Here is a 26,591-nt window from a genome sequence, read left to right as displayed (position 1 = left end):
CTTGCTGCTGTGCCCCTTCTCGCCCTCGCCGTTCTCTCTTGCCTCCTCACTTGCACTTTCACTCTCAGTCTCTGATTGTCACCCCTCTATCTCAACCTTACAATTGTCTGCTTGGTCTCACTGCCTTGTACTTTGCTTCACGAACATTCTCAATCTCCATCACACTATCTTCCTCGTTTGTGCCCTTCCCTTGCTTTGTGATACACACTGTCTGATTTTTCCCCTTCATTCTGTTTCTCATTCAAGATAAAAGTGATGGGATTGGGTATAGTGCACTGACATGGAGAGAGAACTGATTGCCAGACAGGAAATGAAGTGTAGGAATAAATGAGTCTTTTTTTGCAAACGGCAGGCAGCGACTAGTAGGGTATCCAGGCATCAGTGTTAGGATCCCAGCTTTTTGGAATAGATATTAATAATTTAGATGAGGGATCTAAGTGTAATATCTCCAAGCGTGCAGACATCACACACTGGATGAACTTTGAGGAAGTTGCTTTGGTCAAGTTGGGTGAGCGCGTGTTCGCATAGCAGATGAAACATAATGTGGATAGATGTACGTTATGCTCTTTGGTAGCAAAACCGGGAAGGCAGGTTATTATCTGAGTGGTGATAGATTAGGAATGGGGAGGTGTAATGAGGTCGGGATGCCTGTGTACATTGAGACCAAGCAGACAAAGTCAGTGTGCAGGAGCAGCAGGTGGTGAAGAAGGTAAATAGCATGTGGTTTCATCGTGAGAGGATTCAAGTTCAAGAACAGGGATGTCTTGCTGCAATTATACAGAGCCTTGGTGAGACCATACTGAGAGTATTGTGTGCAATTTTTGTCTCCTTATCTGAGGAAGGGTGTTGTGGCTATGGATGAAGTGCAACAAAGCTTTACCAGACTGGAAAAGTTTCAGATCTTCAACATCCACAGTTCTTTGTTTTATTTTGTACCAGGCTGATTCCAAGGATGACAGAACTTATAAAGGAAGAGGGACTGGATCGATTGGGACTACAGTTTTTGGAGTTTAGAATAATGAGAGGGGATCTCAATGGCATCTATATAATTCTGAAAGAACTAGACAGAGTAAACGTATAACATGTAGAGTCCATACAATGTCGAAACAGGCCATTTGGCCAACAAGTCCACACTGACCCTCCAAAGAAAACCCACCCAAACCTATTCCCCCACTCTATTACTCTTCATTTACTCCCGACTAATGCACCTAACCTCCACATTCCTTAACACTATAGACAATTTAGCATGGAGGAGAAAGTGAGGACTGTAGATGCTAGAGATCAGACCTGAAAATGTGTTGCTGGAAAAGCGCAGCAGGTCAGGCAGCATCCAAGGAACAGGAGAATTGACGTTTCGGGCATCAGCCCTTCTTCTTCCTGAAGAAGGGCTGATGCCCGAAACGTCGATTCTCCTGTTCCTTGGATGCTGCCTGACCTGCTGCGCTTTTCCAGCAACACATTTTCAGACAATTTAGCATGGCCAATCCACCTAACCTGCACATCTTTGGACCTTGGGGAGGAAACTGAAACACCCGGAGGAAATCCATGCAGACGCAGGGGGAATGTGCAAACTCCACACAGACATTGTCGCCTGAGGCTGGAATCAAACCCGGGTCCCAGGTGCTGTGAGACTGCTGTGCTAACCACTGAGCCACCATGCCGCAGGAAGATTATTCCCAATGACGGCAAGGTCTGCAACCAGAAGTCTCAGTTTACGGATGAGAGTAGGCCATGTATGGCTGAGATGAGGAAAAGTGAAAGCGTATTAAATACTCTGCTGCAGAATGATGAAGAAACTCAACAGGTCTGGCAGTGTCTGTGAGAGAAAGCAGAGTTAATGTTTCAAATCCAATAACACCTCTTCAGAACCAAAACACTCAATTTTCTTTGGAAAAACATTGATATGTTTCTTGAGGCTAACCAATCAAAGGGATATCAGGAGAAAATAGGAGCGGGATACTGAGTTGAATGATTAGCTACAATCATGTTGAATGGCAGAGCAGGTCTGTACAACCAAATGGCCTACATGTGTTTCTATGTTTCCTTCGAGCTCTCTCTTTATCATTCGCTCTTTGTTTTACTCACTCTCTTGACTTTTTTACCTCTTTTTCTCAGCGCTTCTCACCTTTGCTGTTCTTCATTCTGTCTCTCTAATTCTTTCACTCATTCTTGCCTTTCGTGCTGTCATATGCTCTCTGTCCCTCGGTTACTCCGTGACTGCTTTAAATCTAATGAATGTGAGGATTATCTTTTCCCAAATATTGAATTTTTCTTTTTCCAGAAAGGCCGAACAGTTAAAAATAAGTTGTTGTCAGCTTTTAGCAAATAGTCCAGCTGTGGCCTGGGACACTGTCATTGTTCGCAGTGCAACAAGATCCAGTTTGACCAAGAACAATGCTGTAATCCTCAAGGAGCTCTGTCAGACGAGAGACATTATCCTTAGGAATATTCGAGATTTATGGAGGCATTCCCAGCCTTGAGAATTAAAAGCTGTGTTTCTGGTATATTGTTAGAAGGGTCATCTAGAGGTCGCTGTAATTTTTCTGAGTCTTCCCTGTTAATTAATTCTGAAGCCATTCGATGCAGTTGAAAACCAAATCACCAATCTTTTACTTACATTCTGTAAATAAATCGAGCATCAACATTATAAATATCTGCCTCATCCCGAACCAACCCAGAAATCGCTGCTTATGTCTTTTTGGAATATTCTTTCTCTTTTGAAAACAAACACAAGGAAGGGGCGCAATAATATAAATCTCAATCCATGTATTTATAATCAACCTGTTAGTCCACTACCTTTAAAGCAGGTGGGACTTGAACCCAGGCTTTCTGGCTTAGAGATAGCGACACTACTACTGAATCACTAAGACCTTTTTGTAAGCCTTGATCTATACTCTTTTTTGAGTAGTGAACATGTGGTCTAATAAACTCGCCCTTAAATTGACAGTATCAGTTGAAACTGAATTTCAGCACCTCCTGCGGTAGGATTTGAACCTATGTCCCCAGAGCATTAGGCTGGCCCTCTGGATTATTAATTCCTTCAAGCATTGATTGTCTGGACTTGTTTATGGCCACTCTAGATATTTAGATGCATTAGGGATTGGAACGCTTTATCAGCAATTCAGGAATGTGGCTTTTTTCTGCATTGTGAGCCAGCAGTCTGACCACTACATAATCCACCTGTGTTGCCCAATTTGCCTTCGACCAGCTGCTGATTGAGATTTGAACCCAAACTCCTGGATTTCTAACCCGATAACATGTCACTATCCCTTTCTCTCTCTGCCTTTCCCCTTTTCTTTGCCACTGCCTTATATCAGCCTGGATTTTATGTTGAACTCTCCCAAGTGGGACTTGACCTCATGACCTGCTGACACCAGGACAAGATGCTGTGCACTGAGCTATGGCAATTCCATTAGTCTGCCTCAAACCTATTTTGAATAATAATCAGGTAAACCAATAAGCTAGTTAATTAAAAAAACCAGTCCTTAGTGGATACCATAATGAAAACCAAATTCCAGAAGAAACTAATCGATTTAAACCACAATAATATTTTAGAGGAAGGTAATGCATGTTAGCCCCTTCAGCAGCCACTGGTTGCAAAAAGCTTTAGCAAACAGTGAGATGTGAATGGAGCTGCAGACGAAGGATATTCCTCTTTATTTTTAAATCAACCTGTTTGGGTAAGTTATAATACTGCTCTGGAAATGATGGGGCTTGAACCCTGGTTCTCCTGGCCCAGATTTAGGGACATCTCCCCTGCTAAAGTTGGCCTTTATACGTGCTCAGTGTACTTAATTGAATAATATATTTGATTAAGTACATTGAGCACGTATAAAGCATGTATATTTGTTTCTTTGAAATAGTTGTTAAACCCTTGGCTGGACATAAAAACAAAAGTTCTATGGCAGTTTTTTTAGAAAGCAGCGTGGGAGATATCCGCTGTGTTATTGCCTTCATTTGTCCTTCAGCCTTGAATAGCTCCTATAGAGGTTTTCACATTTTCTCACTTTGACGGATAGTCAGCCCGTCTGATGACAGCCCTCCTCCATTACTGTTCTGGGGCGTCTTGACTGGATTGTGAGCTCAACTGTGGCTCAGACCTTCACCTTGACAACTTGGAAGTGAGACTGCTTAACCTGCTTATCCATGACTGTGACTGTTATATTGGGGTGGACTCAGAATCTCACAACAAACAGATAGAACAGCAGGTTCATGGGAGGAGGGGAAACACAGTGAATTAGAGCAGAATTTATTTTAGAAGTCCATGAATGGGGAAGTATTTGTATTAAATGTTTTCATCGCTGGATGATGCCATTGTCATGTTTAACCCACTTACTGATGCTTTTTTAGTTTTGTCCTACTAATGGTGTCTCTTCCCTCAGGCACAGCAACCTGACTGCTAGGCCCAAAGGGTTGCCAGGCCTGGTCAGAAATGGTGTTCCAGAAGCACTGAGAGCTGAAGTTTGGCAGCTGTTGTCAGGTTGCCATGACAATCAAGTGATGCTGGAAAAATACAGAAACCTGATCACCAAGGTAGGACAAGGCTGAGTTTCATGTTGTCATTATTGAAGGTAAAAGCCATTTGTGATTGGCATTCCCAAGACCATGGTGCTTTTGTACTGTGTTCACACACGTGGACAGTGTTTATGTATCTGGAGCCTGCTGTGCCATGTTCACATGTGGGGAACCCGCTCTACTTTGTTCACGTGTGTACTGTATTCAGGTGTGTGGAGTCTGGTACTATGATGACATTTTGACAAGATTGGTACGAGCTTGATTTGAAATGACAACAATCTGTGGTGTGTACCTTTCTTGCATTTGATATTCAACCAGAGTATATCTATGATGCAAAATGCAGAAAACTCTGGGTTAAATATTACTCAAGTGCTGAATGGGCTGGAAACAGGCATGAGCGGTTCTTTTAGGATGATGTGAATTTGGCGTGAGAAAAGAAGATACTTTCTGTCTTTGCATCCAAGTGTGGAACTTTCACATAACCACTGCTTACAAACTTCAGCTTTTAAATTAACGTCAATAATCAGAAACATTGCTGCCATCAAGTTTTTGCTGTCTGTTGCTCTTCATTGTGTTAATGGTCAGCATTTAGCTTGTGCATACTAGTGATGTGCACACAGAAGGCTTTCCAAATCTGTGATGACATCTTTATAGATTGAAGTGGGAAGAGTTACTTAAAATGTGTATTCCTAATGCAAAGGAGCATTTGATGAGCTATGTTTAACCTGACCATGTTTGTGAAAGGAGGAGTGGTTTGTTCAAGGGTGGCCGTGAGCAAATTTTAAAATGGATGATGTTTGTTGCTGACGGTGCTTTCGTGTAACACATTTATTGGTCAAGTGCAGTTGAAATGTGAGGAATAAAATGTGGCCCCTCTGTTTCTGAATGTGATGGGGTGGGTGTATGTGCGGGGTAGGAGCATACTGTCAGCCGTGTTAGGCTTGTGTCCACTTGTCACGCCAGTGGTATGTATGCACTAGGCTGTGGGGTATGCTTTTGTTGCTTTTGAGGTTGTTTCTGCATTGATTGGGAGGCATTATTCACTCCTTCACTGCAGTCCTTCCCTTTGTGATATACTCACTCTGCTGTGGTGGTGGTGGTATTGAGACAGCCTCCCAGCCTGTCTTCCTGTTCCTCACTTGTTAACAGCTGTCTTGCAGTACTTCCCAACCATCTCTGTGATGTGGTGCTTTTCTGGACATTGTTCTGCTACATAGCTGATTGTGGGACAGAGAGCAGGAAGGTGGTGGGAGGAATCTGGTGCAGAGTGTAATGGCAGACCCTCAGTGTGGCAGGATTGTGGACGTGTTGCTGTTCATTGTACCACCCCAACACAAACCATTTTAGCTGAACATCTCCAATCGATTACACTGGTCTGTGGAGACCCATGGTCTTAACTTTTTTGTTGACTTGCTTTATTATTGTCACATCTATGAGATGCAGTGCTAAGTACTATTTTGCACGCTAACCAGACAAATCATACCTTACATAAGTAATTCAGGGTATAAGAACAGAATGCAGAATATAGTGTTACAACTACAAAGAAGGTGCAGAGAAAGATCAATTCGAACATAGAACATAGAACAGTACAGCACGGGAAAGGGCCGTTCTGCCAACAATATTGTGCCGAACATGACACCACATTAAGATAATCCTTTCCCCTTTCCTTTGGTCCACATTCCTTGCATATTCCTGCGCTTTTCTAGAAGTCTAGAGGTTTTATAAACGCCATTATTGTATCTGCCTCCACCACTACCCCTGATAGCACTTTCCAGGGTTCTACCACTCCTTGTGTAAAACAACTTGCCTTTTATATCTTCTTTGAACTTTCCCCTTCTCAACTTAAATGCATGCCCCATTGTATTAGACATTTCAATGGTAGGAAAAAGATTCTGACCATCGACCCTGCTAATGCATCTCATAATTTTATAAACTTCTATAAAGTCTCTCCTTAGCCTCTGCTGCTCCAGAGAAAACAATCTAAGTTTTTCTAGTCTCTCCTTATAGCTCATATCTTCTAATCCAGGCAACATCCTAGTAAACCTCTTCTGCACCCTCTCCAAAGCCTCCACATCCTTCCTATAATGTGGTGAACAGGATTGAATGCAATACTCTAAGTGTGCCCTAACCAAAGTCTTATGAAGCTGCAACATGACATCCTGACTCGTGAAGTCAGTTCCCCAACCAAAAAAGGCAAGCATACCATATGCCTCCTTTACCATCCTATCTACTTGCAAGGCCACTTTCAGGGAGCCATGGACTTGAACCCCAAGATTTCTATGTACATAATGCCGTTGAGGGTCCTGCCATTAAACTGTATATCTTTCTTTAAAATTTGCTCTCCCAAAGTGCAGCATTTCGTACTGGATTATACTCCATCTGCCACTTCTCCATCCATACCTGCAGCCGATCTATAGCCTGCCGTATCCTTTGACAACCTCCAAAACTATCCACAACTTCACTAACCTTTGTATCATCTGCAAACTTACTACCCCACCCATCTACATTTTCATTTAGTTAATTTATTTATATCACAAATTTGATGCCAGTATGAATCCCTGCAGAACACCACTAGTCATGCACCTCCAGCCAGAAAAGCACCCTTTCACCACCACTCTCTGCCTTCTATGGGCAAGCCGATTCTGAATCCAAGTGACCAAGTGCCTCTTAATCTTCTGGATGAGCCTATCATGAGGGACCCTGCTGAAACCCATGTAGATAACATCCACTACTCTACCCTCATCTTCACCTTCTCGAAAAATTAGGTTAGTCAGACATGACCTGCCGTGCTGACTGTCCTTAATTAGGCCAGATGTTTCCAAAAGCGCATAAATCCAACCCCTAAGAATTCTCTCCATTAGCTTCCCAACCACCGATATGAGACTCACCTGTCTATCTTTTTCTGGATTATCCCTGTTTCCCTTATTGAACGGAAGAACAGCATTAGTTAGTTGCGAGTCCTCTGGGACCTTTCCAGTGGCCAGTGAGGATACAAAAACCTTGGGCAAAGCCCCACCAATCTCCTTTCTTGCCTCTCTCAATAACCTCAATACCATCAGCCACTGGGGACTTAACCACTTGAATGCTGTTCATGAGACCCAACACCACTTTCTTTTTTTTCTCAAAATGCCCTAACGTATTAGCAAACTCCATACTAATCTCACTATCCTCCGTATGCTTCTCCTGGGGACTACCAAAGCAAAGTATTCATTTACGATTTCGACCCCTTCCTCTGCCTCCAAGCTAAAGTTGACTGGTTTATCCTTGAGTGGTCCCAGCTTCTCCCGAGGTATTTAATTTCTGTGTGGAATGCCTTGGGATTCTCCTTAACCCGACTTGTCCAGGGTATTTCATGGCCCCTTCTTGCTCTCCTAATTCCCTATTTGAATTCTTTCTTGATTTCTTTATATTCCTCATGGGCCTTGAGAGATCCCTTCATAAATCTGATAACAGAGCGGAAGAAGTTGTTCTGAAATCTGTTGGTACATGTTTTCAAACTTTTGTATCATCTACCTGCTGGAAGAGAGTCGACTCAAGGTAGGAGGTTACTTGCTGGTCATTCAGTGCCTGTGCCCATCCTGACGATTGGATCCGATAAATGTTAACTTTATCTTCCAGTCCATTGACTATAACGCATGAGGAATGCTTACGGGGAAAGTATCCTTTTCCGTGAATTGGCTTGGACCCAGCCTGCGTTAACTATGAGAACTGATTTTTCCAGGCTGCCTTTGTTTCAATGCTGCAGCTACGAACCATGAAACTGAAATGTGCAGCAACCTCAATGGTCGAAGTGCAGGTGCTTCTCTCTCTCTCAAGCACATTTGTAAACTCCATTGTGTGCTTGCACCATCTGTGCTATTCAGAATTCATTTCTGAATCAGTCAGTTGCTGCTTATCATTAAATTGTCAGTTCACAATCTGAGCAATTTCTTATTGGATTAGCAAAGTGCTGCTGGTAAGCATGTAGGCTTCCATTGTACAGTTTACACACTGAGCACCTCTTTATTGGCCAGTTTCTTCATCCTGGTAAGGGCTGGTATCTTGAACCGACGTAACTGGTCATTTTCACAGTACAATATTCCATCGTGTTGTAAAACATTGATGCTTGTCTGCATTGATGAGATCTGTTGCAACTTGCCTTTTATTTCTGTGTCTGCACTTAGCTTCGGGACTGAGTCAGGAGAGAGCTGCCTCTTGTGTAGCTGAATCAGGTCCAAATGTGCAATGAGTGATCTTACCAAAGCAATGTTATTCCAGTTTGAGAATGTTGTCTGTTTGCTGGTGTGGAATTTTACTCTCAGCTTTAAGCTTTCAATGCTAGTTTAATTAGATTAGATTAGATTAGATTACATTACATTACAGTGTGGAAACAGGCCCTTCAGCCCAACAAGTCCACACTGACCCGCCGAAGCGCAACCCACCCATACCCCTACATTTACCCCTTACCTAACACTACGGGCAATTTAGCATGGCCAATTCACCTGACCTGCACATCTTTGGACTGTGGGAGGAAACCGGAGCACCTGGAGGAAACCCACGCAGACACGGGGAGAATGTGCAAACTCCACACAGAGAGTCGCCTGAGGCGGGAATTGAACCCAGGTCTCAGGCACTGTGAGGCAGCAGTGCTAACCACTGTACCACCGTGCCGCCCTATTTTTAACGATTGTTTAACTATTGAATTTAAGTATTCTGCTTAGCAGGACAATTTTAGAATGTTGCAGATCTAATTGAATGATCAGTACCATTAGAATGTTCAGTTTGCAACTGTGGGAAGAAGTTTAATTTGTTTTAACTTATCTGGTCACAGAATCTCTACAATGTGGAAAGAGGCCATTTAGCCCATTTGGTGAGTCTGCACAGACCCGCCAAAGAACACCCCATCCAGACCCAATGCCCCACCCTATCCTGATCAGCCAGCATTTATCATGACTGACCCACCCAGCCTGCTCATTCCTTGAAACATCCCTTAACAAATGTGTATTTTCAGCTTCTATTAGAAACGTTGACATTAGGAGCAGGCGTAGGTCATTCAACTGTCAAATTTACTCACCATTCTGAGAGAGTGCAGTGCGTGTGGTTAGCATTTATCAAAAAAAGTGCAACAATTATTTAATATTCAGATAATAATTTGCACAGACAAAAGAAAGCCTCTGACAAGGTATTGCACATGAGTTTACGAGAGGAGATTAAGGGATATGTTTTGTGGGTGGCCAGCAAACTCAAACAAAACTGGCTAGAATGGGACAGAAGGTAGGTGTTAAGAGCAGTTTCCCAGACTGGATACAAGTGGATAATGTGTTCTATTCTAGGACCACTTCTCTTCACTGTGTTTGTCAATGATTTGGATGCTAGCCTAGAGGAGGTAGTGTCATCACATCTAGGGAATACAAAAGAAGAGGAACATAAAGAACGAGATAGATGTAGTTCTTAGAGCTGAAGAGATTAAATGGTATGGGAAGAAAAGGAAATAGGGGTATTTTTGGGTTGGGTGATCAGCTATGATCATAAAAATGGCAAGTCGATTTGACAGCTGAATGGCCTATCCTGCTCCGAATTTCAACGTTTGTGAAGAAAGCTGATAATACAGACTGTTACTTCCTCAAAGAATTCCACTGGAATTTTGCTGGACAAGATTGTTTCTTTAGAAGTTTGTGTCTGTGTTTCAAGTTGAATGAAACAAAATTGAAAATAGGTAAATGCGCAATATGCTGTGATTTTGAAAAAAGTCTCTTAAATTAGGCTGTAGATTCGCGCCAGTGAATACTGCAATCCTACACACTTTGAATCCACATGTTCCCACTGATTGTCTTCCAATTATCTTAATGAATGGCCAGGGCTGAATTTAATTTTTTTAAAATAATCTGACATGTTAAATCAAGCAGAGTGCACATCACTACCTATTTAGGGAAGATACCTAACGTAAGAGCTGGTGTCCTCAGCAGTTCCCTCCACCTCTACTTTCCACACTGGGAGGAAACCCATGGTTACAGCACCTTTTGAAATGGTCACAGCTCTCTCCTGATTAACGTTCAGGACCAGCATGGAGCGGCATGCAGCACATCTCTATCTTCAGTCGATGTGTTCAACTGTCCTTTCTGTGAAGTATTAATTGAGATACCTGTCCTGCAGATGGTGAGCGTTTGTCATTGCTGGCAGGCAGCATTGCTGCCCTCAATTGACTTTGGCATGCAGTGAAAGTATAAATTCAGATGAAAGACGACACATTTTAATCAAACAATGCAAGTTTTCTCCTTTAAGTTAAGTCACTTAAATACAGTTTTCACATACAAGCAGTGTTTTCATTGCTGGTATATAATTTGCTGCTAATAATGTAACAGTGTGGCTAGCAATAACTACCACTGGTTACTGGTGATCAGATGTGCTCCTGCCTCTGTTTATCAAAAGGGCAACTCTTTAATTGGACTGTAACCAGAACACAGGCAAGGGTGACACTGCTGCCTTGCAGCACTAGGGATCTGGGTTCACTTCTAGCCCCGGGCGACTGTCTATGTTTTGTACATTCTCCAGTATCTGTATGGGTTTCCTCTGGGTGCTCCAGTTTCCTCCCACAATCTAAAGATGTGCTGGGTTAGGTGGGTTGGCTATGCTAAATTACCCATAGTATCCAGTGATGTGCAAGCTACGTGGATTAGCCATGGTAAATGCAAAGCTACAGGGATAGGTTAGGGGGGGTGGATCTAGGTGGGATGCTCTTTGGAGGGTTGGTGTGGACACGGTGGGCCAAATGTCCTGCTTTCACACTTCGGGATTCTGTAAGTCATTGAACCATGTGACTGACGGTGAACATGTGAGACTCTCTGATTCATAAAGAGCAGCACTGTGCTGTTAACTTCAACACTCACTCAGCTCACGCTTAAAGAATGACTAGGGGATGTTGTCTAGTATCCATGGAACTATACTGATGGGTTACATGTAAAAGAAAAATTAAAATACTTCTATTTATATAAAAAGCCTCCTTAGAGGACCATAGGGCTGCTTTCTCGTGAGAGAGGTGGTGAGCTTAACCTGAGAGTCTCTAAACCTCGGGCGAGAGATGAAGTTGAAAAGTAGATCTTTGATGGTAATTTCAGGAATTGAACCTGTGCTGTTGGTGACACTCTGCAGCGTAAACCTGCCATTCAGCCAACTGTGCAAATGATCCCACTTCATTCACACATCATCTTCTCAGTTGTAGGATGTCCTGAGGCACTTTACAGCAAAGGGAGAAATATTGAAGTATAATCACTGTTATAATATAGGACCCTGTGCATAGCAAGCTCCCGCATGCTGCAATCTTGACAGCTTTAGAATGATTAATTATTATTCATAGACAATTGTTAATAATTAATACAAAATGATAATCTGTTTGAATGATGTTCCTCGTGGGATAAGTATTGGCCAAAATGCTAGGAAAACATTCCCAGCTCATGACTTGAAATAAAAGAACTTGGATTCTTTTGTATCTGCTTGAGAGAGCACAGCGATCCCGCTTTTTAAGGCCTTGTCCAAGTGGCAGCATTCCTGACAAAGTAGCACTCTCTCACTACTGCTCATAAGGAGGTGTTATGCTGATGGGTTCAGCCTTGAGCCTGCAAACCTGCTGACTGTGGGGTTGGACTGCTATCCAGTGAATCAGAGCCAGAAGGATAAAGGAGAAGGATCAGGAATTTTGGGGGGAAGCGTGGTAGTGCATAGGTAAACCTATTTGAGGAGAAGATTTCAGGAAGCTTGTTGCATGGTACATTCCTGTGCTTTGTGGTCAGGAAGGAAACGTGATGTAAGAATCAAGAATACTGGGTAGGATGCATTAAGGGCCGGATACTTTCAGATTTAAAAAATTTCAAACATCGATTCTGAAAAGTATCGACTTGTTTGCACAAATTTTGTCATATTTTAAATTTTCGATCTAACCATGACAGTTAATCTACTGAGCCGGCTAAATTTGCAAGATGCAAGAACAGAAGGAGCTACATTGTAGGAAGTTTGCGTACACACATGCTCCAAGTCACACAGCGTTCTAAGCCAGCACTTGGATTATCATCACTCAGCAAGGCTGCATTTGTGTTACTTTGGCATTTTTATTGCTGGCATTCATCTCTCCCAAGAGGAAGAGGAGTGCACCATTCTGTCAGGAGCACTGCTGCATCCTTGCTCTGTGAGTTATGAAGGCAGACGGGAATAATAATGAGCATGATATAAACACTGTGATTAATGTACTCACAAAGCAGTGTTTATTGGATTTACAGCACCTTTCTGCAGTTTATCTTATTGGATAGCACAGGTGTATTGCAATGTTCATTTCATCTTTCAACTGCAGGTGCAATTTGACAAGAATCTGATCTCTTTCTGTTTGCTCAGGTAAACTGAAATTTCGAATTGAATTTTTTTTATAAACAAAGTATCATGTAAACCAAGATTTATATCATGTAAAAGATGGAAGAGTTATTTGTTATCTTAAATAGCCAGAGGCGCTCATATTGAAGCTCTGTGAATGGGAGGTTGTGCTGCTATAAAGAGTAGCTGAGGCTGGTTCAGGCACACAATGCTTTTGCTTGACTGCTGTAAGGATTTAGAGAGAAGCTTGTGAGATATGTCCCTTCAGAAATGTGACAAGAAGAAAGGCACAAATTAAGTTCTCAGTCTCAAGGCATCCAAAAGTTCTTTACAGTCTTTGAAGTACTTTTGAAGGATAGTCACTTGTGCAATTTAGGGATGGTGGAAGCTAATTTACCCAAAACAGCAGCATGATATCGTCTAGAAATAAACAAAAAAGCTGACAATCCTTAGCTGGCCAGGCAGCATCTGTGGAAAGGAGCAGTTTGATGACATTGCAACAGAATTTTTCAGATTTCCAATATCTGCAGTGTTTTGCTTTTTTGTAAGTGATAACAACCAGATTGCATCATTGTTAGCTACGGGTGAGGTCCCGGAAGACTGGAGGGTAGCGAATGTTGTGCCATTTTTCAAGCAGGGCTGCAAAGAAAAGCCTGGGAACTATAGATCAGTGAGCTTAACATCTGTGGTGAGTACGTTACTTGAGAAAATTCTGAGAGACAAGATGTAAATGCATTTGGAAAGACAGGGTTTGATTAGGAGTAGTCAGCATAGCTTTGTGCATGGGCGATCATGCCTCTCAATTTGTTAGAGTTGTTTGATGAAGTGACCAAGAAGGTTGATGAGGGCAGTAGATGTAGTCTATATGAATGTCACTAAGGTCTTTGATAAGGTTCCACATGGTAGGCTGCTCTGGAAGATTAGATCGCGTGGAATCCAGGGCGAGCTGGCACATTCGATACACAATTGGCTTGATGGTAGGAAGCAGAGGGTAATAATGGACTGGAGGCCCGTGACTACTGATGTACCTCAGGGGTCGGTGCTAAGCCCATTACTGTTTGTTTTTTATATCAATGATTTGGATGAGAATTTGCAAGGCATGATTAGTAAGTTTGCAGATGACATTAAAATAGGCGGTATCGTGGACAGTGAGGAGGGTTGTAGCAGGACCTTGATCAGTTGGTGAAGTGGGCTGAGAAATGGCAAATTGAGTTGAATGTAGATAAGTATGAAGTCTTACATTTTTGAAAGTCAAATCAAGGTAGGAGTTTCATGATGAATGGTAAGACCTTAAGGATTCTCTGAAAGTGGAGTCACAGGTAGACAGGGCAGTGAAGAAGGCTTTTGGCACACAGGCCTTCATCAGTCAGGACATTGAGTATAGAAGTTGGGAAGTTATGTTGCCGTTGTATAGGACATTGGTGAGGCTGCACTTGTGTTCAGTTTTGGTCACCTTGTTATAGGAAGGACTTTATTAAACGGGAAGAAATTTATAAGGATTTTGCATAGACTCAATGGTCTGAATTATAGGGAGAGGTTGGACAAGCTAGGACTTTTTTCTTTAGCGTGTAGAAAACTGAGAGGGAACCTTAAAGAGCTGGATAAGATCATGAGAGGCATGGACAGGGTGGATGCACTCAGTCTTTTTCCCAGGGTTTGCGAATAGAGGACTAGAGGGCATCAGAACAAGGTTAGAGTGGAAAGAATAAAAGGGAACCTGAGGGTCAACTTTGTCATATTGAGACTGGTACCCATGTTATGGACCAGGCCAGGCCGCTTCAAGACATTTCAAGAAAGTAGCTCGGACCCTAACTTTGCTGGTTGTTTTAAACGGGGTAAGTGGATGTTCCAGGACTGATGCAGCTGGCCCAATCACTTAGCTTTAAACACAACAGAATTTATTTGCAAGATTACCGAATGAAACACAAACAAAAGAGAACAGAATATAGAATAACGCAACCTATCCGAAAACCCAACACACTTAATGATTCTGTTCCAAATTCCTGCAACAATCCCATATGCATCCCTTGGCAAAAATAGGTAAAATCAAAACTGGGTCTTACAGAAGAGAGAGAGAGAGATGACTGAGAGATTCAGCATGGTACACCTCCTTCCATGTAGCTGTTTCTTGGATCAGGAACCTCAAAACTGAGTGCCTAGCAGTTCTGAACCCAAGCTAAACCAGAGAAAAGCTGAGCTGGGAGAACTGGCCGCTCCACTTTCATTGTACAAGTGTTTCTTTTAAAACTTAAAGCTTCCTCAAGTAGATCAACCCCAGACGTTTTGGGGCCTGTGTCTTTATGACCTCCTGAATAAAAAAACAAGGATGACTTAACCTTGTTAAAGGAGCAGCAGCGGCACACCCATATGGAATGAACTGCCAGTGAAAGTGATTGGGGCTGGTACATTAACATCATTTAAAAAGCATTTGGGCAAATACACAGGCAAGGATTAGAAGGATATGGGAGGAGAAAGTGAGGACAGCAGATGCTGGAGATCAGAGCTGAAAAATGTGTTGCTGGAAAAGCGCAGCAGGTCAGGCAGCATCCAAGGAACAGGAGAAGAAGGGCTTATGCCCGAAAGATCGATTCTCCTGCTCCTTGGATGCTGCCTGACCTGCTGCGCTTTTCCAGCAACACATTTTCAGCTTAGAAGGATATGGGCCAAGTACAGGGAAATGGGGTTAGAATAGAGGGACATTTTGGTCAGCACGGACCGGTTTAGACCAAAGACCCTGTCTCCATGCTGTAGGACTCTATATTTTGATATGTTAGTGTGTTAAAGTTGAAATAAATCTTCGTAATAGTACCATGGAATTTTTTTTTATATCGAATGACCAGGCCTCCAGACTGATGGTGATGATTCTCTCAACCTCAGGACGTCTCAAGGTACTTTTCAGCCAGTGAAGTGTTTATGAATTCTTGTTACTGTTGTGTTGTGGAAATGTGGAAGTCAGATTGTGCACAACAAGCTCCCAAAAGCAGTGATGTGTTATTGATCAGATAATCTGCTTATGTGATCTTGATTGAGGAATATTTGCTCGCTAATACAGCAGGAAAACCTCTGCTCTTCTGCAAAATAATGTCTTGTGGGCCAACTGGGGCTTCAGTTTGATATCCTCTCCTTCAGTACCACACTTGTAGCGTCAACCTGCATTGTGTGTTTAAGCCTGAAGAATGGCATTTGAAGCAACAACCTACTGACTCAGGGGCAGATGTTTTACCACTGACAGTACAATGGCAGCCTTCTGTCTCATAAGGTGGTCCTAGTCAAAGAGATCCACAGCACAGAAAAAGGCCCTTTGGTCCATCATTCCTGATGAAGGGCTTTTGCCTGAAACGTCGATTTCAAAGCTACTTGGATGCTGCCTGAACTGCTGTGCTCTTCCAGCACCACTAATCCAGAACCCCTTTGGTCCAACATGTCCATGCTGGTCAATAACAACCACCTGACTTTTCTAATCCAATTTTCCAGCACTTGGCCATAGCCTTGTATGCTTTGGCATTGCAAGAGCACATTGAAATACTTCTTAAATGTTATGAGGGTTTCTGCCTATTTTGCCCTTAGAGACAGTGAGTTCCAGATTCCCACCACCATCTCTGTGAAAAAGCTTGTCCTCCCGTCTCCTCTAAACCTCCTTGCCTTAAATCCACGGCCCCTGGTCACAGATCCCTCCATCAAGAGGAAAAGCTTTTTCCCGATTATCCTGTCTGTGCCACTCAAGATTTTATTCATCTGAATCATGTCTCCTCTGCTCTAAGGAGAGCAACCTCATTTTGTCCAATCTCTCTTCATAACTGAGACTGTCCACCCAAAGCAACGTCCTGGTAAATCTCCCCTACACCGTCTCCAGTGCTATCATATCGCTTCTATAATGTGGTAACCAGAAGTGCATGCGATATACCAGCAATGTTCACTGGGGTGGTTAACTGTTGCCTGCTGGAGCTCAGGAGACTTGCTCTGGAATGGCAGGTTCTGTTGCAAAGGAAGATGGTGGGTTGAAAGCGTGCTTGAGTTCCTGCCCTATGTTTTCTCTGGCCTCTCCTCTTAACCAGTTGAGCTTTTTATTTCTGCTCGCCATCTCTGATTCCTTCCCAAGCACTCATCTTTCAGATGTCAGAGTGATCAATGACTCTCTCCCAGGGTTAGTGCCTGCCATCTTCACGTTTCCCGTGGCAGAGTCCTTGCAGCGGGACTATGGGTGCTTGGGAGGTCATAGCCAAGGACCGGTTCACCACATGAGAGATCTTTGGGGTTTCCTGCCATCATCTATTACTGAATGTGGTTGAGCCAATGCAGACACTATTGGTTTGACAATGAGTGTGGTACACTTCAGCAACCCTGAATTGGTGATCTTGTGCTGATCAGAGGTGTCAAGGGTATGTCCGAGACAGTGAAAGTGAAAACCGTTCAGCCTTATCTCCTGCTGAGCACCGCAGAGAAATATACTGCAGGGCATAAGCTTGGTTGAAACGCAGTCTGGTGCCCTTAGTCAAGTAGCTGTAGTTCCACACTCTGCTACTCAGCTGAAATAATATAGCTGCAACTTTGGCAAGCCATGCGCTGATTTGCAGCGTGAGGGACAGTTTGGTAATGACTGTGGAGTATGGATATGTGAAGCTACCGGTAGTGTCCAGAGTCACATTGTCAGTGCTGATACATGGTGGAAGTCAATCTGAGATTGTGACACTTGTCTTCCTGGTATTGATCTTAAGGTAGGAAAGTGAGTTGTACAGATGACATTAAGAGCTTACAAAGCTATGTAGATAGGTTAAATCTGTTTATAGGGTGGCACGGTGGCTCAGTGGTTAGCACTGCTACCTCACAGCGCCAGAGACCCGGGTTCGATTCCCACCTCAGGCGACTGTCTGTGTGGAGTTTGCACATTCTCCCTGTGTCTGCGTGGGTTTCCTCCGGGTGCTCAGGGTTCCTCCCCCAATCCAAAGATGTGCAGGTCAGGTGAATTGGCCATGTTAAATTGCCCATAGTGTTAGGTACATTAGTCAGGGGTAAATGTAGGGGAATGGGTCTGGGTGGGTTATTCGGAGGGTCATTGTGGACTTGTTGGGCCGAAGGGCCTGTTTCCATACTGCAGGGAATCGAATCTAATCTAATCTAATCTAAATGAGTGGACAAAGATCTGGCATGTGGAGTACAATGTGGAAAAGTGTGAAATTGTCTAGTTTTGCAGAAAAAATAGGAAAAAAGCTTATTAACTAAATGGTGAGAGCTGGAAGAGCTCTGAGATGCAGAGTTCTGAGTGTTCTGTTTTATTTATTCTCTCAGGGGACATGGGCATTGCTGGCTGGCCAGCTTTTTTTATTGCCAGCCCTGGTTACACTGGAGAATGTGGTGTTGAGCTGCTGTAGGTTGACCCACAATGACCTTAGTGAGGGAAGTTCAGGGACAGTGGAGGAACAAATATATAGTTCCAAATCAGGATGGTGTGGGGTTTGGAGGGGAACCCACACAGTGTATCTGCAGCCCTTATCCTTCTAGATGGGAATGGTTGTTGGTTTGGAGAATGATCCTTGGTGAATTTCTGCAGTTTACCTTGTAGGCAGTACATACTGCTGATATTGAGTCAAGGTGGTGTAGGGAGTAGTCCATCACACTCCTGACTTTTGCCTTTTAGATGGTGGACAGGCTTTGGGGAGCCAGGCGCTGAATTATCCACTGCAGGCTTCCTAGCTTTTGTCCTGTGCATGTACATGGTGAGTCCAGTTGAGGTTCTGGTTATCGGTGACTCCCAAGTATTTTGATTGTTCCAGTGCCTGAGTTGCAGAAGGTTAGTATGCAGGTGGAGCAAATATTCAGGAAAGCTAATAGAATGTTATGGTTTAATGTGAGGTGAATTGTGTGTACCTCAAAGTTATGTTTCAGTTATATAGGGCATCAGTGAGATTGCACTTGAAGTATTGTGTACATGACTGGTCACCTTAGTTATGGAAGGACGTTAACTTTTTGTCAGCAGTTCAGAAACATTTTACGAGAGTAATACCCAGACTGAGGAAAGGATAGATAGATGGCCTGTATCAACTGGAGTTTAAAAAGTATGAAATGATTTCATTGAAATATATCGGATCGTGAGGGGCCTTGAATGGGTGGATGTTGAAAGGATGTTTCCTGTTGAGGGGGAAACCTCGAACTAAGGATCACATCGGTGCCCAGTTCAAACAGAAATGATGAAACTTTTTTGTATGAGGCTGTCAGTTTTTTGGAATTCCCTTCCTGAAAAGGCAGTGAATGCAGAATCTTTGAATATTTTTAGGGCAGAGGTAGATAGATTCTGGATTAAAAATTATTGGGAGGGTGTGCAGGAATGTAGAGTTGAGGCTAAAATTGGATCAGCCAGGATCTGATTGAATGGCTGAGCAGGCTCGAAGGACTAAGTGGCCTATTCTTGATCCTTGTTTGCACATTCGTATGATGCTCAAATCTAATATTTGACCGGAGTGAGAGCATCAATCTCTTTGCCATTGAAGGTATTTGTCAGTACAGAACAGCTCTCAGATGAGGACTTTGCCATTCTTTGTCTTGGATCTTGGGTGAGAGAGGTTGAACAGCTTCCCACCAGTTCTGGTATGTGAGCAGGTACCCTCTGTAGATGACCTGAAGGTACATGATAGCAGTAAAGAGAAGAGAGAATGTTACAGCAGCACACAACCCCGTTTGACCCCACTGGAGATCTCAAAGAGTTTGAAGTTGCTCTCTCGTAGATGTCCTGACCTATCCCTTACCATGGGAAGAGCAGATCATCTCCAGCAGTTTCAGCATTCACCAATTTTTGCCAGCAGCCTAAACAGGCAATTATTTTGTTAATTCATTCATGGGAAGTGGCCATCAACAACTGCACCAGCAATTGTTGACCATCCCTTAATGCCCTTGAAGTGAGCAGCTTACTGGGTCATTTCAGAGGGCAGCTCAGTTACACATTGCTGTGGGTCTAGAACCAAATGTAAGCTGTTTCCTTCCCTAAAGGACGTCAGCAAACCAGGTATAGTAAACCAGATGTTTTTACAAGAATTAACAATGGTTACATGGTCACCTTTAAACCAGTGTTATTTTTAATTCCATATTTATTAATTGAATTCGAGTTTCACCATTGCCTTGGAGAGATTCAAATCCATTTCCCAAGAACATGAGGATTTCTGGATTACTTGCCTAGTAACATTACAACTATGGCGCAGCCAAACATAATCTGTGCTCTTATGACTTGGTGAAATGAGCAATATGGTACATTATTTTCTCTTGTGGCTGCTGGTCTGAGAAGATGTTTGTAGATATTGATTTCATTTTCAATATTCCAGTTTTGAAACCACTCTGGGATTCAGGAAAGATACGTTCAGTCAAGACCTGCAGGCCTGATGTTGGTAACAGGAGAAAATTCAGTTCCCTGCTGAACAATGAAATGTCTCAACAGTTGCTACAGTTAATGTGATTGCTGATGTACTTGCACTGACCACAACCCTGGGGCAGTGACAGAGTTGTTTATGCAGATGCTGCAGGAGTGCTGGTTTCGTATGCTGCAGGAGTGCTGGTTTCGTATGCTGCAGAGTTCAGGTGGTATAGCATCATACTTGCCCTTGACAAGTGAGTCAATAGCTTAGTTAAGCTTCTCTACTGTGCCTTTAATGACTGGCATGTTTTCTATGTAGTTCCTGGAGATCCATGCACCTCTCTACTTGATTATTACAGTCATTGTTTTTGCTGGAGCCCTTTTCTTTGCTGATCCCTAGATCCCTTCATATATTATGAGACATTGCTGAGTATGGAAAGCTTGAGTTATCAAGGAAGGCTGGATAGGCTGGGGCATAGGAGGTTGAGAGACATAGAGTCATAAAGTCACAGAGTCCTGCAGCACGGAGACAGGTCCTTTGGCACACATTGGACCATGCTGACCAAAATGTTCCTCCACGTTAGACCCATTTCTCCATCACAGAACACTGTTGGGGCCAGTTCATTAGATATATTCAAAAGGGAGCTGGATGTGGCTCTTGTGGCTAAAGGGATTAAAGGGTATGGAGAAAAAGCAGGAGTGGGACACTGAAAATGCATTTTCAGCCATAATCATATTGGATGGTGGTGCAGGGTTCGAAGGGCTGAATGGCCTAGTCTTGCACCTATTTTCTATGTTTCTGTGTAAACTTCAATGTGTAAAAAGGGTTCAGAAAAGATTTACAAGGATGTTGCCAGGGTTGGAGGATTTGAGTGACAGGGAGAAGGTGAACAGGCGAGGGCTGTTTTCCCTGGAGCATCGGAGGCTGAGGGGTGACCTGAGTCATAGAGTCATAGAGATATACAGCACGGAAACAGACCCTTCGGTCCAACCCGTCCATGCCGACCAGATATCCAACCCAATCTAGTCCCACCTGCCAGCACCTGGCCCATATCCCTCCAAACCCTTCCTATTCATATACCCATCCAGATGCCTTTTAAATGTTGCAATTGTACCAGCCTCCACCACATCCTCTGGCAGCTCATTCCATGCACGTACCACCCTCTGCGTGAAAAGGTTGTCCCTTAGGTCTCTTTTATATCTTTCCCCTCTGACCCTAAACTTATGCCCACTAGTTCTGGACTCCCCGACCCCAGGGAAAAGATTTTGTCTATTTATCCGATCCATGCCCCTCATAATTTTGTAAACCTCTATAAGGTCACCCCTCAGCCTCCGACGCTTCAGGGAAAACGGCCCCAGCCTGTTCAGCCTCTCCTTATAGCTCAAATCCTCCAACCCTGGGAACATCCTTGTAAATCTTTTCTGAACCCTGTCAAATTTCACAACGTCTTTCCGATAGGAAGGAGACCAGAATTGCATGCAATATTCCAACAGTGGCCTAACCAATGACCTGTACGGCCGCAACATGACCTCCCAACTCCTGTACTCAATACTCTGACCAATAAAGGAAAGCATACCAAAAGCTGACTTCACTATCCTATCTACCTGTGACTCCACTTTCAAAAAGCTATGAACCTGCACTCCAAGGTCTCTTTGTTCAGCAACACTCCCTAGGACCTTACCATAAAGTGTATAAGTCCTGCTAAGATTTGCTTTCCCAAAATGCAGCACCTCGCATATATCTGAATTAAACTCCATCTGCCACTTCTCAGCCCATTGGCCCATCTGATCAAGATCCTGTTGTAATCTGAGGTAACCTTCTTCGCTGTCCACCATACCTCCAATTTTGGTGTCATCTGCAAACTTAATAATCATACCTCTTATGCTCGCATCCAAATCATTTATGTAAATGACAAAAAGTAGAGGACCCAGCACCGATCCTTGTGGCACTCCACTGGTCACAGGCCTCCAGTCTGAAAAACAACCCTCGATCACCACCCTCTGTGTTCTACCTTTGAGCCAGTTCTTTATCCAAATGGTTAGTTCTCCCTGTATTCCATGAGATCTAACCTTCTGAACCAGTCTCCCATGGGGAACCTTGTCGAATGCCTTACTGAAGTCCATATCGATGTCTATTGCTCTGCCCTCATCAATCCTCTTTGTTACTTCAAAAAACTCAATCAAGTTTGTGAGACATGATTTCCCACGCACAAAGCCATGTTGACTATCCCTAATCAGTCCTTGCCTTTCCAAATACATGTACACCCTGTCCCTCAGGATTCCCTTCAACAACTTACCCACCACTGAGGTCAGGCTCACTGGTCTATAGTTCCCTGGCTTGTCCATACCACCCTTCTTAAACAGTGGCACCACGTTTAGCCAACCTCTAGTCTTCTGGCACCTCATCTGTGACTATCGATGATACAAATATCTCAGCAAGAGGCCCAGCAATCACTTCTCTAACTTCCCACAGAGTTCTAGGGTATACCTGATCAGGTCCTGGGGATTTATCTACCTTTATTCGTTTCAAGACGTGCAGCATTTCTTCCTCTATAACATAGACATTTTTCAAGGTGTCCCCATCTATTTCCCTACATTTTGTATCTTCCATCTCCTTTTCCACAGTAAACACTGATGCAAGATACTCACTTAGTATGTCCCCCATTTTCTGCAGCTCCACACAAAGGCTGCCTTGCTGATCTTTGAAGGGCCCAATTCTCTCCCTAGTTACCCTTTTGTCCTTAATGTATTTGTAAAAACCTTCAGATTCTCCTTAACTCTCTTTGCAAAAGCTATCTCATGTCCCCTTTTTGCCCTCCTGATTTCCCTCTTAAGTATACTCCTACTTTCTTTACACTCTTCTAAGGATTCACTCGATCTACCCTGTCTATACCTGACATATGCTTCCTTCTTTTTCTTAACCAAACCCGCAATTTCTTTAGTCATCCAGCATTCCCTATACCTACCAGCCTTTCTTTTCACCCTGACAGGAATATACTTTCTCTGGATTCTTGTTATCTCATTTCTGAAGACTTCCCATTTTCCAGCTGTCCCTTTATCTGCGAATATCTGCCCCCCAATTAGCTTTTGAAAGTTCTTGCCTAATACTGTCAAAATTGGCCTTTCTCCAATTTAGAACTTCAACGTTTAGATCTGGTCTATCCTTATCCATCACTATTTTAAAACGAATAGAATTATGGTCGCTTGCCCCAAAGTGCTCCCCTAATGACACCTCGGTCACCTGCCCTGCCTTATTTCCCAAGTGTGGGTCATATTTTGCACCTTCTCTCGTAGGTACATCCCATACCGAATCAAAAAATTGTCCTGTACACACTTAACAAATTCCTCTCCATCTAAACCCTTAACACTATGGCAGTCCCAGTCTATGTTTGGAAAGTTAAAATCCCCTACCATAACCACCCTATTATTCTTACAGATAGCTGAGATCTCCTTACAAGTTTGTTTCTCAATTTCCCTCTGACAATTAGGGGGTCTATAGTACATATTCAATAAGGTGATCATCCATTTCTTATTTCTCGGTTCCTCCCAAATAACTTCCCTGGATGCATTTCCAGGAATATCCTCCCTCAGCACAGCTGTAATGCTATCCTTTATCAAAAATGCCACTCCCCCTCCTCTCTTGTCTCCCTTTCTATCCTTCTTATAGCATTTGTATCCTGGAACATTAAGCTGCCAGTCCTGCCCATCCCTGAGCCATGTTTCTGTAATTGCTATAATATCCCAGTCCCATGTTCCTAACCATGCCCTGAGTTCATCTGCCTTCCCTGTTAGGCCCCTTACATTGAAATAAATGCAGTTTAATTTATTAGTCCTGCCTTGTCCCTGCCTGCCCTGACTGTTTGACTCACTTCTGTTCTCGGCTGAACCAGTCTCAGATTGATCTCTTTCCTCATTATCTCCCTGGGTCCTCCCCCCCCACCTTACTAGTTTAAATCCTCCCAAGCAGCTCTAGCAAATTTCCCTGCCAGTATATTAGTCCCCTTCCAATTTAGGTGCAATCTGTCCTTCTTGTGCAGGTCACGTCTACCCCAAAAGAGATTCCAATGATCCAAAAATGTGAATCCTTCTCCCATACACCAGCTCCTCAGCCATACATTCATCTGCTCTATCCTCCTATTCCTGCCCTCACTAGCTCGTAGCACTGGGAGTAATCCAGATATTACTACTTTTGAGGACCTCCTTTTTAAATTTCTGCCTAACTCTGTAATTGCCCTTCAGAATCTCAACCTTTATCCTTCCTATGTCGTTGGTTCCAATGTGGACAATGCCTTTTTGCTGGCCCCTCTCCCCCGTGAGAACATTCTGTACACTTTCTGACACATCCTTGATGCTGGCATCAGGGAAGCAACACAGCATTCTGATTTTTCACTGCTGGCCACAGAAACATCTGTCTGTACCTTGGACAAGAGAGTCCCCTAACACAATCGATCTCTTGGAATCTGACAAACCCCTCGTTGCATTAGAGCCAGTCTCAATGCCAGAAACTTGGCTGTTCGTGCTACACTCCCCTGAGAATCCATCACCCCCTCCATTTTCCAAAAGCGCATACCTGTTTGAAATTGTTGAGGTTTATAAAATTATGAGGGGCATGGATAGGGTAAATAGACAAAGTCTTTTCCCTGGGGTCGGGGAATCCAGAACTAGAGGGCATAGGTTTAGGGTGAGAGAGGAAAGATATGAAAGAGACCTCAGGAGCAACTTTTTCACGTAGAGGGTGGTACATGTATGGAATGAGCTGCCAGAGGAAGTGGTGGAGGCTGGTATGATTGCAACATTTGAGAGGCATTTGGATGGGTATATGAATAGGAAGGGTTTGGAGGGATATGGGTGGGTGCTGGAGGTGGGACTGGATTGGGTTGGGATATTTGGTCGACATGGATGGATTGGACCGAAGGGCCTGTTTCCATGCTGTACATCTGAATGACTCAATGACTGTGATTGTACCCTAATTCACATCAGGTAGTGATCTGTATCACAAGTCAGCACCATGGCAGCTACGTGTTGAGAACACTGGTGTATTAATGATCACCAAACATGATAGTGTTCAGTGTGTAAATATAATGAATAGAGAAATTGAAGCTTGACCTTGTCTTCCCCTCAATCAATCTGAATTGATCTCAAAACGTCTAGCGTGACATAAAAGCACATGATAAAAGAAATACCACAGCATATCACTGTTGACTGGAGTCAGATTGCCTCCCTAGTTACCTACATGCTTTCTCAAAACAATAAAAGCTACATGCTTTCTCAAAACAAAACAAAATTCGACTAATCGCTTCCTCTTTTGTTGCTATCATCCCTCACTTATTATTCACGGGTGGGCGGCACGGTGGCACAGTGGTTAGCACTGCCGCCTCACAGCGCAAGTGAACCGGGTTCAATTCCCGCCTAAGTGTGGATTGTGTGGAGTTTGCACATTCTCCCCGTGTCTGCGTGGGTTTCCTCCGGATGCTCCGGTTTCCTCCCACAGTCCAAAAATGTGCAGGTCAGGTGAATTGGCCATGCTAAATTGCCCGTAGTGTTAGGTGAAGGGGTAAATGTAGGGGAATAGGTCTGAGTGGGTTGCACTTCGGTGGGTCGGTGTGGACTTGTTGGGCCGAAGGGCCTGTTTCCACACTGTAAGTAATCTAATCTAAATATGAGGCTGGCGTGAGGTTTAAAGGTGTCTCAGCACATTTTGTCAATATGTCAACATTCCTGACAAAGGGCTTTTGCCCAAATAGTCGATTCTCCTGCTCCTCAAATGCTGCCTGACCTGCTGTGCTTTTCCAGCACCACACTCTCGACAGTGTCAATAATTAATCTTGTCCATTGTTAATATTGTGCATGTGCACAGAGACAACCTCAAGACTAGAATTGGAACTTAGCTTTGTTGTGATCAAGACTTAGAACTGACACAGGCCTGAGGCTGTACAGTATTCTGGGTATTCCTGCTCTCTGGTGTACTCTGAGAGTTGTAGCTTTCAACCCGGTTTCAGCTGATGGTGATGGCTTTTGGTCATACTTGAACTGAATGCACAATCTACGTTAAAAGAGGATGACAAAGAGTTACATGAAAGCATTAACCTGGTCTTTGCCCATCAGTCATTTCTGTGTATTTGTAACTTACATATCCTGTCTATGCTTCTACCTATGCTTCTCAGCCTTCTGTCCTGGGATCAGGTTTCCTTGTATGCTTTCACTAATGAAACCAGATATGGTCTATGAGTCATTTTGCATAACTAGGAGGACAAAAGGTCAATTTTTCACCTTTTCTTCTCTACATCCAATATACAACTTTGGTTTTAATTGAAAGTCAACAGCCACACAAGCTTCCCAATACTTTATCAACCTGATTGATCACAGCTTCACGCATGGCTCTTGTGACACAGTAGTAGTG

The 26,591-nt window shown here is 43.4% G+C and overlaps 1 protein-coding gene across 3 annotated transcripts in view; it reads left to right on the top strand.

Annotated features, from left to right (window-relative positions):
- LOC140479548 (rab GTPase-activating protein 1-like) overlaps window positions 1-26,591 on the top strand; it is a 506,221-nt gene that overhangs the window by 217,487 nt on the left and 262,143 nt on the right. For all 3 annotated transcript variants that reach the window (XM_072573350.1, XM_072573351.1, XM_072573352.1), the window contains one exon: window positions 4,383-4,533. In XM_072573350.1, the coding sequence (XP_072429451.1) occupies window positions 4,383-4,533 (151 nt within the window). The remainder of the gene's footprint in view (window positions 1-4,382; window positions 4,534-26,591) is intronic.

Source organism: Chiloscyllium punctatum, chromosome 7 (genome assembly GCF_047496795.1).
Source record: "Chiloscyllium punctatum isolate Juve2018m chromosome 7, sChiPun1.3, whole genome shotgun sequence".
Lineage (NCBI taxonomy): Eukaryota > Metazoa > Chordata > Chondrichthyes > Orectolobiformes > Hemiscylliidae > Chiloscyllium > Chiloscyllium punctatum.
Note: the sequence above shows the minus strand (reverse complement) of the source record. Positions and strands in the feature narration are given on the sequence as shown.